The sequence below is a fragment of the Triticum dicoccoides genome, chromosome 3B (genome assembly GCF_002162155.2).
Source record: "Triticum dicoccoides isolate Atlit2015 ecotype Zavitan chromosome 3B, WEW_v2.0, whole genome shotgun sequence".
Classification (NCBI taxonomy): domain Eukaryota; kingdom Viridiplantae; phylum Streptophyta; class Magnoliopsida; order Poales; family Poaceae; genus Triticum; species Triticum dicoccoides.
In genome coordinates, this window is record NC_041385.1 from 664271867 (window position 1) to 664288884 (window position 17018).

Here is a 17018-nt window from a genome sequence, read left to right on the forward strand (position 1 = left end):
GTATTAAGCTAAAGAAAAGCAATCTTATTTCTCATTTGTGATAAAGTTTTTTTGAATTAACTATTCACATTACATCAATCCACAAAGCAAGGTAAATAAATTAAACAACAATCTTGCATGACACACCATGTCCTGTCATGAAGTGAATTCAAGTGAAGTAAATAGCTACATAGAGATTGCAGCTTTTGTTACAAAGTCTCGTGCATATCTTGGCAATTTGAGAACGTCATATTACTCTTTGACAGTTATTGATCATACTGCCTGCATATATTAGAGAGTCTGAATCTGAGTTAACGAACAGAGGAATGCTTCTGTATCACCGTAAAGTCTTTGCAATTGGCACATCCGTATTCGAGTAATATTGTCGCTCTCTCCTCCTAAAGTCCAACAAGCGTATGTGTTCCAATACATAAGAATTCCTTGTTCTTGGAAAGGGGGAATTGAAATGGTTTCCTTTCATACAGTTAGTTCAATGCTTGTGCATTGTCACGTACAAAAAAATAATATACACACCGAATGCATAAACTGTTGGTTGCATATATGAACATAATGCATGTCAAATGTCGTGTGTATAAAAATTATAGCCCATAAGATTTTCTTTTGAAATCCACTTCGTGATGCGTAGTCTAGTAGAATGCCCGTGCGTTGCCATGAGCCTTTAATTTTGTTCTGATTGTGTGTGTATATGTATTGTTGTATAAAACTCGATGATTTTTTGTCTCTTTCAATGACATCTCCTCGACATTCTTATTAATGGATTCCTTCTCATACTCCGCAAAAATAGAAATATATAGAAATACACTATTTGTATTATCATGTGCAAGAAATATATAAAGAAGAATAATTATTTGTATGTATCTCTTCTCATTTTGTAAAACTCGACGAGTTTTGAGTCCAGTATATTATGAAGCTTTGTCAATCAACATTTTCAAAGCAGCATCTGAAGATCTAAAGTGAACATATAAACACATATACTTCAGCATGCAGTGCATCACTCAGAGAGTTTATATGTCCAGCCGCCGCAAACAAAGTCGTTGGAGTGCCATCCCTGCATATAATCCCACACCCCCTGCCCTGGTGTCCTCAATAAAGGACGCATCAATGTTTATCTTCACAAACTCTTGTGACGGTTTCACCCAACTTCTACATATGTAGTAGTAGCAGCAACTTCTTTGGGTTTCAGGAACTCAAGCCACTCATCCAGATGTCGCCTCACATTGACCTGAAATTCTTGCACCATCGTTCTCCATGATTCACCTTGTTACGTTCATGCCACTAGCACCACAATTGAGCAAATAGTGAGCAACTTATCCTTCTCCACAACCTCAGAATTTTTCTCATGATGCCATCCGCTGAATTACACTCTGTTAGCTCAGTGGCGGTGCCAGGAATTTCTTCCTTGGTATTCATTTGTGCAATTTTACAACAATATAACAACAAATATACAACAAGCTAGCAGCAGTATACCAATGGATTAGCAATTCTTTGGTATCCCATGGAAGTCCAGGGAAGACACCTGGCGCCGCCACTGTGTTAGCTTGTTTCGGATTTCCTCCAGTAGCAAGGCATACCATTGCTCTTCACTTGTTTGCAGTTTAGAAAGAGATGAGACCCATCTTCGAACAATATGCAACAGACAGCATATCAAACGATTGGCCAACATATTTTCAAATTAGAACATAGCAAATTATTCAAGCTACAAAAATAGTGCATGTGATTCCCTAGCAATTTCGTTCACTACTCCAAATTACAAAATGAAGAATTCCTACATGACAAATGGTAACAGAAAAAGATCAGTGAAGATCAGCACTTGAACAACATGCCCTCGTTACATAGTTGTCAGGGCATCAATACACTATCAAATGGGTACAACTGTGAATTACCCAACATACCGGGGAAGCTACAATTCAGGAACTAAACCGACCATTCAGACATGAGCGGGGAGAAATCTAAACAACTCACCGGAGAAATCTAAACAACTCACCAGGGTCCCCTGTATCATTTATATGCAAATAACATATGACAATCTAGTGCCCGTCATGACCGTCGCCACCTGAGGCGTCCCCTTCCTCCGCCGCGCAAGTTTTCGCCCGCACGTCTCCCCTCGCCTCCCTCTTCCCCTCCACAACCTCCACCTCGCCGCCGCACGACGGCCACGTGATCATCGTCAACTTCATGGGCGGTAGCGGCAACGACCTGCAACGACCTGCCTCCTGTTCCAGAATCACGACGAATCCAAGGGAGTGTTTGGCTCTGTTGTCCAGTCCCGCAGCTGTGCGTCGTGAGCACCGTCGTCGTCTCAGTCTCGGGCATCCCCTTCCTCCACCATATGGGTCCACAGCGTGGTCATCATTGGCTTTGGAAAGCATCATAGAAGAATTAAATTCAGAGAAGGAGTTGAGTTCATACTGTTCTGGAATGTTCACAACCAATCTCCATAGTAATAGTACTCAGATATAAAGGAATTATTTCAGTTGGAAGCAGAAATCCAATAACATCAGAATTGTCAACCTGTAAAATTAAAAAAGAAAGCAAAATAAATATTCCTATGATCCGCCAGGATAACCTCTAAAAGACCATCATTTTCGGCTAGGTAGAAGAGTACCTTAGAGGCTCATATCAAACTTCTCTGTCACCTAAAGAGTTCTCTCGATCCCATGGTCACCATCAGAAAGAATCTTGACTTGAGTATTGATAAAGTAACACTAACTACTAACCAAAAAAGGGTCTCATAATTTGCAATCATTTTAGTTTCCGCTGACAATCTAAATTCTATGGGCTTGGTAAAAATTATTCCTTTTGTGTCCCTCGACGCCATAGCTATTGCACCTGCCTGGTTTGCAAGATGTTTTGGAGCATCACCTCTGTCTGTCCATGTAGTCCTTTTGTGACCATGGCGGCAGCAAATGCTATAGAAAACTGTCCTCTTACTCAAACCTTCCTAAGGGGCGTTCTCCCTGCTGGTCAATGGCCAGTCAATCTATTTCCTTGTAGTTGGCAGCCTGGCGTTGATGGTTATGCTAACCTGTTGCCTGGTATATTACTGAAATATTGTCATCACTACCAGAATTTGCTGGATGCTCTTGAGTTTTGCGATCTACACATACTATGTATTATTCTCAACAGCTTGACAACTACTCCATTTCCAGCAAGCCGGTCTTCCAAACCAAGCCCATCTCTCTCACCTTGGCAAGAGGTTTCATGTCCACCAAATTTGCCTTCAACAAATAAACCAGACAATCGTACACATGAAAATTTGCGGCCCCAAGCCGAACAAGCTCTATGCACATTCTGAAGTGCATGTAGGAGAAGGGATTATATGCCAATGGTTCCTATGTTGTGAGCATCCTTTGTCCACCTCTTCATTATATTCTTCATACGGATTTGCTTCACGTGTATGAAGTCGAGCACCTGCCATTATTTTTCACTAAAGTAAGTTCACTCTCTCACACAAACTGATATATTATGCTGCATACACATAAACAGCAAGCAAAACACACAAGATCATACCTTCAGGACACGACTTGTGTTTCTCAATCTCTTCAACTTTGGTATGCTCCACACTCATACAAGAGCCAATTTTCGTCAAACATAGCCCTTGTGTATGTCTTGACCGCATGCCATTCAAGTGGCCAGGTTAGCTCTCATTAGTGTTCCCTGTAACAGTTAGATGCAAATCATTTAGTAAAACTCAATAGTTCTACTAATAAAAATGACATCCACACGCAACAGAAACTATGTATTTCTTTCATAAAAAATCAGCGTACAATTCTTGTCATCTCCTCGACATAGTTCTCCTCAGACTCACTATCAAACTGCAGTCTCATGTACTTCTTAACCCCTGTGCTCTGATCTAAGCAATTTATTAGAGCAGGGTACTCACATCGGCAAGATCGTGTGTTCTACACACCTGCTTCACCCTGCATGTTGTCAACATGGGAAAAAATGCTTCTCAGAACTCAACTCACACACACCCACACACTGTCCAAAAACTGAAATATGTCGCAATGAAATAAAACTCACTACATATCGACACACTATTTCGTAATTAAATTTTATACTCTCAACAATTGACCTGCTTTTCCAATATCTGATCCCAAAACCTTTCTCCCAAGAGAATAGGTTGTAAAAACCACGCGTCTCTCTCATAAAGAGTCAAAACTTGTCCCCAGCACCGGTACAATCACATTATGTATTGGATAGTCAGCGAATCCCCTTATCGCTTAATCAAGAGTTTTCGCCCGAGAAGGGCATGGTGCCGCTGATGCAATCTTTACTCTGCACAAATGTTTCCTACTGCTCAGCTGAAATCAACATAAAAGACCATGTCCGTTAAATTAAATCGACATACATGCATTTCTAAACTTTATATAATTCATCGGCGTCACATAGCTAAATTCCAATTATTCCATGGTAGAAATAGCTGCCTCGACTAAATATCCATAAAAAAACTTCCCAACAGTCAGACTGTCATTAGTAGTACTATTGTATTTCTATTAGTTACCTTATATTGGATTCAATCAAAAAGATATTATCCTCAGAACAAGCTCAGCATACAGACGCAAATGTATCTGTAGACTGCTAGTACACTCAATACCGATATCACGTACTGAATCACTGATGACGTGTACCAAGTGAATTAAAATCAGTAAGTTTTACGGGTTACTTTTAAACCAGTCCAGCCCGGCTGCCTAGGGTTCATCCTCCCAGTCAATAGCTCGGAGACCTGGGTGAGATCTCCCTTCCTCTGTACACCCTGATTTCTTCCTCGCAGAACTGTGCATCTATATTCATGGCCGCTTCCGGCGCTTGTTCCAGTTACCCTATTACTGTCCTCCACCTCTTCAAGCCCAGAGAATAGAGCAAAGAAATAGTTAGTAGAAATCACACTAAGGATAATAACAACAAAGATTAACTAACCTGCAGATAGGCCACAGCGCCTACGCCTCCCGTGCACCTCCTCCTTCCTGCTCGCCCCACCAGGGAGGATGTTGTTGGAAATATGCCCTAGAGGCAATAATAAAAGTATTATTATTATATTTCCTTGTTCATGATAATTGTCTTTTATTCATGCTATAATTGTATTATCCGGAAATCGTAATACACGTGTGAATACATAGACCACAATACGTCCCTAGTAAGCCTCCAGTTGACTAGCTCGTTGGTCAACAGATAGTCATGGTTTCCTGACTATGGACATTAGATTTCGTTGACAACGGGATCACATCATTAGGAGAATGATGTGATGGACAAGACCCATTCCTAAGCATAGCACAAGATCGTGTAGTTCGTTTTGCTAGAGCTTTTCCAATGTCAAGTATCTCTTCCTTAGACCATGAGATCGTGTAACTCCCGGATACCGTAGGAGTGCTTTGGGTGTACCAAACGTCACAACGTAACTGGGTGACTATAAAGGTGCACTACAGGTATCTCCGAAAGTGTCTGTGGGTTGACACAGATCGAGACTAGGATTTGTCACTCCGTATGACGGAAAGGTATCACTGGGCCCACTCGGTAGTGCATCATCATAATGAGCTCAAAGTGACCAAGTGTCTGGTCACGGGATCATGCATTACGGTACGAGTAAAGTGACTTGCCGGTAACGAGACTGAACGAGGTATTGGGATACCGACGATCGAGTCTCGGGCAAGTAACATACTGTCTGACAAAGGGAATAGTATACGGGGTTGCTTGAACCCTCGACATCGTGGTTCATCCGATGAGATCATCGAGGAGTATGTGGGACCCAACATGGGTATCCAGATCCCGCTGTTGGTTATTGACCGGAGAGCCATCTCGGTCATGTCTGCATGTCTCCCGAACCCGTAGGGTCTACACACTTAAGGTTCGGTGACGCTAGGGTTGTATGAATATGAGTATGCAGCAAACCGAATGTTGTTCGGAGTCCCGGATGAGATCCCGGAAGTCACGAGGAGTTCCGGAATGGTCCGGAGGTAAAGAAAACTATATAGGAAGTGCTGTTTCGGCCATCGGGAAAGTTTCGGGGTCACCCGGTATTGTACCGGGACCACCGGAAGGGTCCCGGGGGTCCACCGGGTGGGGCCACCTATCCCAGAGGGCCCCGTGGGCTGAAGTGGGAGGGGAACCAGCCCCTAGTGGGCTGGTGCGCCCCCCTTTCCCCCCCTGCGCCTAGGGTTGGAAACCCTAGGTGGGGGAGGGGGGGCACCACTTGCCTTGGGGGGCACTCCACCCCCCTTGGCCGCCGCCCCCCTTGGGAGATTGATCTCCCAGGGCCGGCACCCCCCTGGGGGCCTATATAAAGGAGGGCAGGGGGGAGGGCAGCCGACCCAAGTCTTGGCGCCTCCCTCCCCCTGCTACACCTCGTCCTCCTCCCGCAGCAGCTTGGCAAAGCCCTGCCGGAGTTCTGCTGCATCCACCACCACGCCATCGTGCTGCTGGATCATCATCAACCTCTCCTTCCCCCTTGCTGGATCAAGACGGAGGAGACGTCATGCTGACCGTACGTGTGTTGAACGCAGAGGTGCCGTCCGTTCGGCGCTAGGATCTCCGGTGATAGGATCACGACGAGAACGACTACTTCAACCCCGTTCTTTTGAACGCTTTTGCTCGCGATCTACAAAGTGGTATGTAGATGCATCTCCCCTTTCACTCGTTGCTTAGATGAACTCATAGATGGATCTTGGTGAAACCGTAGGAAAATTTTATTTTCTGCAACGTTCCCCAACAGTGGCATCATGAGCTAGGTCTATGCGTTGTTCTCTATTGCACGAGTAGAACACAATTTTGTTGTGGGCGTAGATCTTGTCAACTTGCTTGCCGCTACTAGTCTTTTCTTGCTTCAGCGGTATTGTGGGATGAAGCGGCCCGGACCGACCTTACACGTACGCTTACGTGAGACAGGTTCCACCGACTGACATGCACTAGTTGCATAAGGTGGCTAGCGGGTGTCTGTCTCTCCTACTTTAGTTGGAGCGGATTAGATGAAAAGGGTCCTTATGAAGGGTAAATAGAAGTTGACAAAATCATGTTGTGGTTATTCGTAGGTGAGAAAACATTCTTGCTAGAACCCAATTGCAGCCACGTAAAAGATGCAACAACAATTAGAGGACGTCTAACTTGTTTTTGCAGCAATTGTCATGTGATGTGATATGGCCAGAAGTTGTGATGAATGATGAATGATATATTGTGATGTATGAGATCATGTTCTTGTAATAGGAATCACGACTTGCATGTCGATGAGTATGACAACCGGCAAGAGCCATAGGAGTTGTCTTTATTTTTGTATGACCTGTGTGTCATTGAAGAACACCATGTAAATTACTTTACTTTATTGCTAAACGTGTTAGCCATAGAAGTAGAAGTAGTCGTTGGCGTGACAATTTCATGAAGACACAATGATGGAGATCATGATTATGGAGATCATGGTGTCATGCCGGTGACGAAGATGATCATGGAGCCCCGAAGATGGAGATCGAAGGAGCTATATGATATTGGCCATATCATGTCACTACTATATAATTGCATGTGATGTTTATTATGTTTTATGCATCTTGTTTACTTAGAGCGGCGGTAGTAAATAAGATGATCCCTCATAATAATTTCAAGAAAGTGTTCCCCCGAACTGTGCACCGTTGCTAAAGTTCGTCATTTCGAAGCACCAAGTGATGATCGGGTGTGATAGATCCTTACGTTCACATACAACGGGTGTAAGACAGATTTACACATGCAGAACACTTAGGGTTAACTTGACGAGCCTAGCATGTACAGACATGGCCTCGGAACACAGAGACCGAAAGGTCGAACATGAGTCGTATGGAAGATACGATCAACATGGAGATGTTCACCGATGATGACTAGTCCATCTCACGTGATGATCGGACACGACCTAGTCGACTCGGATCGTGTAACACTTAGATGACTAGAGGGATGTCAATCTGAGTGTGAGTTCATTAAATAATTTGATTAGATGAACTAATTATCATGAACTTAGTCTAAAACTTTTGCAAAATATGTCTTGTAGATCAAATGGCCAACGCTCATGTCAACATGAACTTCAACGCGTTCCTAGAGAAAACCAAGCTGAAAGATGATGGCAGCAACTATTCGGACTGGGTCCGAAACCTGAGGATCATCCTCATAGCAGCCAAGAAATATTATGTCCTAGATGCACCGCTAGGTGAAGAACCCATCCCAGAGAACCAAGACGTTATGAACACTTGGCAATCACGTGCTGATGATTACTCCCTCGTTCAGTGCGGCATGCTTTACAGCTTAGAACCGGGGCTCCAAAAGCATTTTGAGCGACACGGAGCATATGAGATGTTCGAGGAGCTGAAAATGGTTTTCCAAGCTCATGCCCGGGTCGAGAGATATGAAGTCTCCGACAATTTCTATAGTTGTAAGATGGAGGAAAACAGTTCTGTCAGTGAGCACATACTCAAAATGTCTGGGTTGCACAACCGTAGGTCCCAGCTGGAGATCAACCTTCCGGACGAGGCGGTCATTGATAGAATCCTTCAGTCGCTCCCACCGAGCTACAAGAGCTTTGTGTTGAACTACAATATGCAGGGGATGGTGAAGAACATTCCTGAAGTATTCTCAATGCTGAAGTCAGCAGAGGTTGAAATCAAGAAAGAACATCAAGTGTTGATGGTCAATAAGACCACTAAGTTCAAGAAGGGCAAGGGTAAGAAGAACTTCAAGAAGGACGGCAAAGATGTTGCCGCGCCCGGTAAGCCAGTTGCCGGGAAGAAGTCAAAGAATGGACCCAAGCCTGAGACTGAGTGCTTTTATTGCAAGGGTAAGGGTCACTGGAAGCGGAACTGCCCCAAATACTTAGCGGACAAGAAGGCCGGCAACACTAAAGGTATATTTGATATACATGTAATTGATGTGTACCTTACCAGTACTCGTAGTAACTCCTGGGTATTTGATACCGGTGCCGTTGCTCACATTTGTAACTCACAGCAGGAGCTGCGGAATAAGTGGAGACTGGGGAAGGACGAGGTGACGATGCGCGTCGGGAATGGTTCCAAGGTCGATGTGATCGCCGTCGGCACGCTACCTCTACATCTACCTACGAGATTAGTTTTAAACCTCAATAATTATTATTTAGTGCCAAGTTTGAGCATGAACATTGTATCTGGATCTTGTTTGATACGAGATGGCTACTCATTTAAATCCGAGAATAATGGTTGTTCTATTTATATGAGAGATATGTTTTATGGTCATGCCCCGATGGTCAATGGTTTATTCTTAATGAATCTCGAACGTAATGTTACACATATTCATAGCGTGAATACCAAAAGATGTAAAGTTGATAACGATAGTCCCACATACTTGTGGCACTGCCGCCTTGGTCACATTGGTGTCAAGCGCTTGAAGAAGCTCCATGCTGATGGACTTTTAGAGTCTCTCGATTATGAATCATTTGACACATGCGAACCATGCCTCATGGGAAAAATAACCAAGACTCCGTTCTCCGGAACAATGGAGCGAGCAACCAACTTGTTGGAAATCATACATACCGATGTTTGCGGTCCAATGAGTGTTGAGGCTCGCGGAGGATATCGTTATGTTCTCACTCTCACTGATGACTTGAGAAGATATGGGTATGTCTACTTGATGAAACACAAGTTTGAGACCTTTGAAAAATTCAAGGAATTTCAGAATGAAGTAGAGAATCAACGTGACCGAAAGATAAAATTCTTACGATTGAATCGTGGAGGAGAATATTTAAGTCACGAATTTGATACACACTTAGGAAAATGTGGAATCGTTTCACAACTCACGCCGCCTGGAACACCTCAGCGTAACGGTGTGTCCGAACGTCGTAATCGCACTCTATTGGATATGGTGCGATCTATGATGTCTCTTACTGATTTACCGCTCATTTTGGGGATACGCTCTAGAGACAGCTACATTCACTTTAAATAGGGCACCGTCTAAATCCGTTGAGACGACACCGTATGAATTATGGTTTGGGAAGAAACCTAAGCTGTCATTTCTAAAAGTTTGGGGATGCGATGCTTATGTCAAGAAACTTCAACCTAAAAAGCTCGAACCCAAGTCGGAAAAATGCGTCTTCATAGGATACCCTAAGGAAACCATTGGGTATACCTTCTACTTAAGATCCGAGGGCAAGATCTTTGTTGCCAAGAACAGATACTTTCTGGAAAAAGAGTTTCTCTCAAAAGGAGTAAGTGGGAGGAAAGTAGAACTCGATGAAGTACTACCTCTTGAACCGGAAAGTAGTGCAGCTCAGGAAAACGTTCCTGTGGTGCCTACACCGACTAGAGAGGAAATTAATGATGATGATCAAGGTACTTCTGATCAAGTTGCTACTGAACTTCGTAGGTCCACAAGGACATGTTCCACACCAGAGTGGTATGGCAATCCTGTCCTGGAAATCATGTTTTCAGACAACGGTGAACCTTCGAACTATGAAGAAGCGATGGCGGGCACAGATTCCAACAAATGGCTAGAAGCCATGCAATCCGAGATAGAATCCATGTATGAAAACAAAGTATGGACTTTGACTGACTTGCCCGATGATCGGCGAGCGATAGAAAACAAATGGATCTTTAAGAAGAAGACGGACGCGGATGGTAATGTCACCATCTATAAAGCTCGACTTGTCGCTAAGGGTTATCGGCAAGTTCAAGGGATTGACTACGGTGAGACTTTCTCTCCCGTAGCGAGGCTTAAGTCTGTCCGAATCATGTTAGCAATTGCCGCATATTATGCTTATGAGATATGGCAGATGGACGTCAAAACGGCATTCCTTAACGGTTATCTTAAGGAAGAGCTGTATATGATGCAGCCGGAAGGTTTTGTCGATCCTAAGAATGCTAACAAAGTGTGCAAGCTCCAGCGATCCATTTATGGGCTGGTGCAAGCATCTCGGAGTTGGAACATTCTCTTTGATGAGATGATCAAAGCATTTGGGTTTATGCAGACTTATGGAGAAGCCTGCGTTTACAAGAAAGTGAGTGGGAGCTCTGTAGCATTTCTCATATTATATGTAGATGACATACTTTTGATGGGAAATGATATGGAATTCTTGGACAGCATTAAGGCCTACTTGAATAAGTGTTTTTCAATTAAGGACCTTGGAGAAGCTGCTTACATATTAGGCATCAAGATCTATAGGGATAGATCGAGACGCCTCATAGGTCTTTCACAAAGCACATACCTTGATAAGATTTTGAAGAAGTTCAAAATGGATCAGTCCAAGAAAGGGTTCTTTCCTGTACTGCGAGGTGTGAGATTGAGCTCGGCTCAATGCCCGACCACGGCAAAAGATAAAGAAGAGATGAGTGTCATCCCCTATGCCTCTGCCATAGGATCTATTATGTATGCCATGCTGTGTACCAGACCTGATGTAAACCTTGCCATAAGTTTGGTAGGAAGGTACCAAAGTAATCCCGGCAAGGAACACTGGACAATGGTCAAGAATATCCTGAAGTACCTGAAAAGGACAAAGGACATGTTTCTCGTCTATGGAGGTGAAGAAGAGCTCGTCGTAAAGGGTTACGTCGACACTAGCTTCGACACAGATCTGGATGACTCTAAGTCACAAACCGGATACGTGTATATGTTGAATGGTGGAGCAGTAAGCTGGTGCAGCTGCAAGCAGAGCTTCGTGGCGGGATCTAAATGTGAAGTGGAGTACATGGCAGCCTCGGAGGCAGCGCATGAAGCAATTTGGGTGAAGGAGTTCATCACCGACCTAGGAGTCATACCCAATGCATCGGGGCCGATCAAACTCTTCTGTGACAACACTGGAGCTATTGCCCTTGCCAAGGAGCCCAGGTTTCACAAAAAGACCAGGCACATCAAGCGTCGCTTCAACTCCATCCATGAAAATGTTCAAGATGGAGACATAGATATTTGCAAAGTACATACGGATCTGAATGTCGCAGATCCGTTGACTAAACCTCTCTCGCGAGCAAAACATGATCAACACCAGAACTCTATGGGTGTTCGATTCATCACAATGTAACTAGATTATTGACTCTAGTGCAAGTGGGAGACTATTGGAAATATGCCCTAGAGGCAATAATAAAAGTATTATTATTATATTTCCTTGTTCATGATATTTGTCTTTTATTCATGCTATAATTGTATTATCGGGAAATCGTAATACACGTGTGAATACATAGACCACAATACGTCCCTAGTAAGCCTCTAGTTGACTAGCTCGTTGGTCAATAGATAGTCATGGTTTCCTGACTATGGACATTAGATGTCGTCGACAACGGGATCACATCATTAGGAGAATGATGTGATGGACAAGACCCATTGCTAAGCATAGCACAAGATCGTGTAGTTCGTTTTGTTAGAGCTTTTCCAATGTCAAGTATCTCTTCCTTAGACCATGAGATCGTGTAACTCCCGGATACCGTAGGAGTGCTTTGGGTGTACCAAACGTCACAACGTAACTGGGTGACTATAAAGGTGCACTACATGTATCTCCGAAAGTGTCTGTTGGGTTGACACGGATCGAGACTGGGATTTGTCACTCCGTATGACGGAGAGGTATCACTGGGCCCACTCGGTAGTGCATCATCATAATGAGCTCAAAGTGACCAAGTGTCTGGTCACGGGATCATGCATTGCGGTACGAGTAAAGTGACTTGCCGGTAACGAGACTGAACGAGGTATTGGGATACCGACGATCGAGTCTCGGGCAAGTAACATACCGTCTGACAAAGGGAATAGTATACGGGGTTGCTTGAACCCTCGACATCGTGGTTCATCCGATGAGATCATCGAGGAGTATGTGGGAGCCAACATGGGTATCCAGATCCCGCTGTTGGTTATTGACCGGAGAGCCGTCTCGGTCATGTCTGCATGTCTCCCGAACCCGTAGGGTCTACACACTTAAGGTTCGGTGATGCTGGGGTTGTATGAATATGAGTATGCAGCAAACCGAATGTTGTTCGGAGTCCTGGATGAGATTCCGGACGTCACGAGGAGTACCGGAATGGTCCGGAGGTAAAGAAAACTATATAGGAAGTGCTGTTTCGGTCATCGGGAAAGTTTCGGGGTCACCCGGTATTGTACCGGGACCACCGGAAGGGTCCCGGGGGTCCACCGGGTGGGGCCACCTATCCCGGAGGGCCCCGTGGGCTGAAGTGGGAGGGGAACCAGCCCCTAGTGGGCTGGTGCGCCCCCCCTTGGGCCCCCCTGCGCCTAGGGTTGGAAACCCTAGGTGGGGGGGGCACCACTTGCCTTGGGGGGCACTCCACCCCCCTTGGCCGCCGCCCCCCTTGGGAGATTGATCTCCCAGGGCCGGCGCCCCCCTGGGGGCCTATATAAAGGAGGGCAGGGGGGAGGGCAGCCGACCCAAGTCTTGGCACCTCCCTCCCCCTGCTACACCTCGTCCTCCTCCCGCAGCAGCTTGGCGAAGCCCTGCCGGAGTTCTGCTGCATCCACCACCACGCCGTCGTGCTGCTGGATCATCATCAACCTCTCCTTCCCCCTTGCTGGATCAAGACGGGGGGAGACGTCACGCTGACCGTACGTGTGTTGAACGCGGAGGTGCCGTCCGTTCGGCGCTAGGATCTCCGGTGATAGGATCACGACGAGAACGACTACTTCAACTCCGTTCTTTTGAACGCTTCCGCTCGCGATCTACAAAGTGGTATGTAGATGCATCTCCCCTTTCACTAGTTGCTTAGATGAACTCATAGATGGATCTTGGTGAAACCGTAGGAAATTTTTTATTTTCTGCAACGTTCCCCAACAGATGCCACACGCGCGCCGCCGTTGCCGCGTGACTCAGCCGCCAGCCAGCCTCCGCAAGCGTCGCCGCGTCGCTGAGCCCATCCCCGGTCCCTTCCTCCTCTCTCACATCTCTCTGGTTCCTAGCCGCATCTTCGATGCAGGACGCGGCCGCTGCTTGATCCACTCCGTACGCAGAGCACACACGCACACAGCACAACACATACACAAATGCTATTGGACCAAACGCACGCAGCCACAATAGCCAAAGCATTCCAGTCTCGCGTTGAGAGGAAGAAACGGGCGGGCAGGCAGGTACCTGCACTTGCCGGTGCGCGGCGGCGAGGGCCCTGGAGAGTGGCAACACCCGCTCAATCTGCGCATGCATCTGCTCCTTGCGGTGCTCGACGCCCTCGGCGGCCCTCCGCCTGGCGACGAGGAGCTCGTCCGCGTGCGCCCGCCGCCGCTCGAGCCGCCGCCTCAGCTCGTCCAGCGCCGCGCCCTGCCGCACCGACTCCCTCCTCACCTGCTCGAGCGCGGCCTCGAGGCGGCGCGCCAGGTGTGCCCGTTCCTCCGGCGATGTAGAGGAGGGTGGAGGTGGCCGAGCGGGTGATAGTGGAAGGCGGGGGGGCGGCGGCGGAGTGGGGAGATTGGGGCGGCGGCGGCGGAGCGGGGAGATTGGGGCGGCACTGCATCGCTAGACGAGGGAGATAGGGCGACGGATGGTGGCGTATGTTTTTTTTTTTGGTTTTGCACGGGATGGTCGGAGGTGGGCGAAAAAAAAATCTACGAAGGTTAACTTACGAAAAAAAAACCGAACGAAAGTGGTGGGACGAAAATTGACCGGCGGAGACTACCAACTGCTGCATTAGGAGTAAAGATAAAGTGGCCTTGTTTAATTACAATAGCATTCGCGCTGCTTTTGTGTCGAGCGAACGAGTTTCGGATCTGACGTGGCAGGACTTCTTGAGCCGAGATGCGTGCATGTTATCCGACGGCAGGCAGGACGTTCGCCGGAACTTGCTACAAATCAGTCGTTCGCCTAATATTTTCCGAAAATAAAATCATGTAACTCTACTACTTAAAAGGAACATAATGTTTTCATTTCACCTCTTTTTCCACCACCCCTTCGTCTAATATATGATAATCAATCATCTTAATTTACTTAGCTTCTGAACCAAATTCTATTTTGATTTACGTACCAAACTTCTAATCAAAATAATAATTCACGGTCAGAATTTTATTAACATTTATTTACATAATCACATTATTATTGACAAGAAGCTAACGTACATAGAATATTTATACCTCGTCACAACGCATGGGCATTGTTCTAGTATATCTAAAAGTTGGGCAGTTTTTTTAAATGTTCACCTTTTAGATGCTTAGAATGATTCGTACTGAGACTATCAACTCGCCAGGGTGCATGCCGCTGCTTGACGGCAACGACCTTCTCGAGGGAGAATCAGGCCAGCGGAGCTCAACAGCAGCAAACAACAACGACGCAAGCATCAGCTGCTCCCCTCCACAGATTATCCGAAGAATACTGAAAAATCCACACCAAGAAATATCGCAAATATGGAATGGTCGCTGGAAGACACCGTGTGGTGAATTGCCATTGACCACAACCCGAGTCTCCGGGGACGGAGAGACGAACCCGCCGTTTTCACTGTCACTGGCAACCCAGGAGCAGAAAGACCGGCAACTACTTGGTCCCTGACAGACACATCTCGAGCGCAGACAGTTTACCAGAGGGAACAGTGCACATTTTTGCACCGCTCGCTCTTCGAATTATCTCAGGCGAGGGAGGAGGCAGAAATCATGGACGACGCCGGCCTGGTGATCGCCGCCGCGTTGACAGGCGGAATCTTCGTCGTGTTGCTCGTCCTGCTCGTCGTCGTCCTTGTCCGGAGGCGGTGGCTGGACCGCGAGGGCGTGGCGTCCGGCCGCGGCTTCGTCCTGTTCGGCGTCTGTTGCCAGGACGGCACCCAGGGCCGGTTCGTCCGGACGTCGTCCCTGGCCAGGAGCCGGCAACGGGCGGCGCGCGGCGGCGAGGAGGCGGATGACGAGCCGGACGAGGGCGAGCTCGAGAGGTGGAAGAAGATGTTCGGTGGGCCCACTAGGTGCCTGTCCACGATAGAGGAGGCCACGGAGAAGGGCACGTCGACGGTGGCAACGCCGGCGTTCTGCTCGCCGGCCGCGTCGCCCGACCGAAGAGACGCCAGGGCTGTGCAGACGGCGTCTGCCGGCGTGCTCAAAAGTTGAGACTTGCTTATCTTGCTCTTGTAATTCGTGATGTGCAGTAGTACTACACAAGGAAATACTCCCTCCATTTCTAAATATAAGTCTTTTAGAGATTTCACTATCGACTACTCCCTCCGTTCCTTTTTTTTCTTTTGAAGTTTACTACATACAAAGCAAAATAAGTGAACCCACACTCTAAAATATGTCTATATACATCTGTATGTAGTTTGTAGTGGAATCTCTAAAAAGACTTACATTTCGGAACGGAGGGAGTACTAGCAAGACATATGCACCACACTAATAAGTCGAGCGATCATGATAGCTTGTTATTTTGCTATACGTAGGGCTAGTAAATTTTTTTCCACATTAATTGAAGTTCTAATTTATCGTACATCAAACTTCTTTTTCTTATAGAAAGGACCCCGATATTCAAACACTAGGAATTTCTTTCTGCTACATGTATTTATAAAGTCTATATGAATGTTTTCTTTTGCAAAAGAAAAGGATTCCAATAATCAGGAAAGATCATTACAATCTCTTGGCAGAGAGTGCGAATTTCATCAGGTCCATTTTACAGCCATAGAGCAGTGCTGAGGTACAGAGTGACCCAAGTGTGCAAGTGGATGGCTGTATAAAGTTTATGAGGGCGTGGATGTTGTTCTCTTGCCCAAAAATTGGTCGTGCCAATTCGATGCAATCACCTTGACCCCGGACAAATCCTTCAAAGCATGCCGGCATCTAGGGCCTCTTTCCCTATGAAGTACCTAGGCCTCCCACTCTCCATTTGGGAACTAAAAAAAGGTGGATTTCCAATATCTAGAAGACAAGGCGGCAGGCAAATTGGTCAGTTGGGCAGGCCAAAACATCACTACTATTGGGCGCGGGAGGCTCTTAAGGACAATGCGTGGATTTTCAAAATCAACATCAACACCGTCGTCACTGGTGGCCACATTCGGGAATTCTTCACCCTTTGGATGCTCGTGCATGATTTCTCCCTTGATGTCCAAGTCGAAGATGGAATCATTTGGAAACACGCGAATGATAGGCTCTACACGGCGGCCACC

The 17018-nt window shown here is 46.3% G+C and overlaps 1 protein-coding gene across 1 annotated transcript; it reads left to right on the plus strand.

Annotated features, from left to right (window-relative positions):
* The first annotated feature begins 15332 nt into the window (after positions 1–15332).
* LOC119281780 lies at positions 15333–16082 on the plus strand. The gene has a single exon (XM_037562216.1). It carries the CDS (start codon positions 15532–15534, stop codon positions 15973–15975), a length of 444 nt encoding a protein of 147 aa, XP_037418113.1. The 5' UTR covers positions 15333–15531; the 3' UTR covers positions 15976–16082.
* Positions 16083–17018: the final 936 nt, after the last annotated feature.

Bases quoted from the DNA above. Each gene is read 5' to 3' on its own strand.
- LOC119281780 (XM_037562216.1), top strand. From the start codon at position 15,532: ATGGACGACGCCGGCCTGGTGATCGCCGCCGCGTTGACAGGCGGAATC.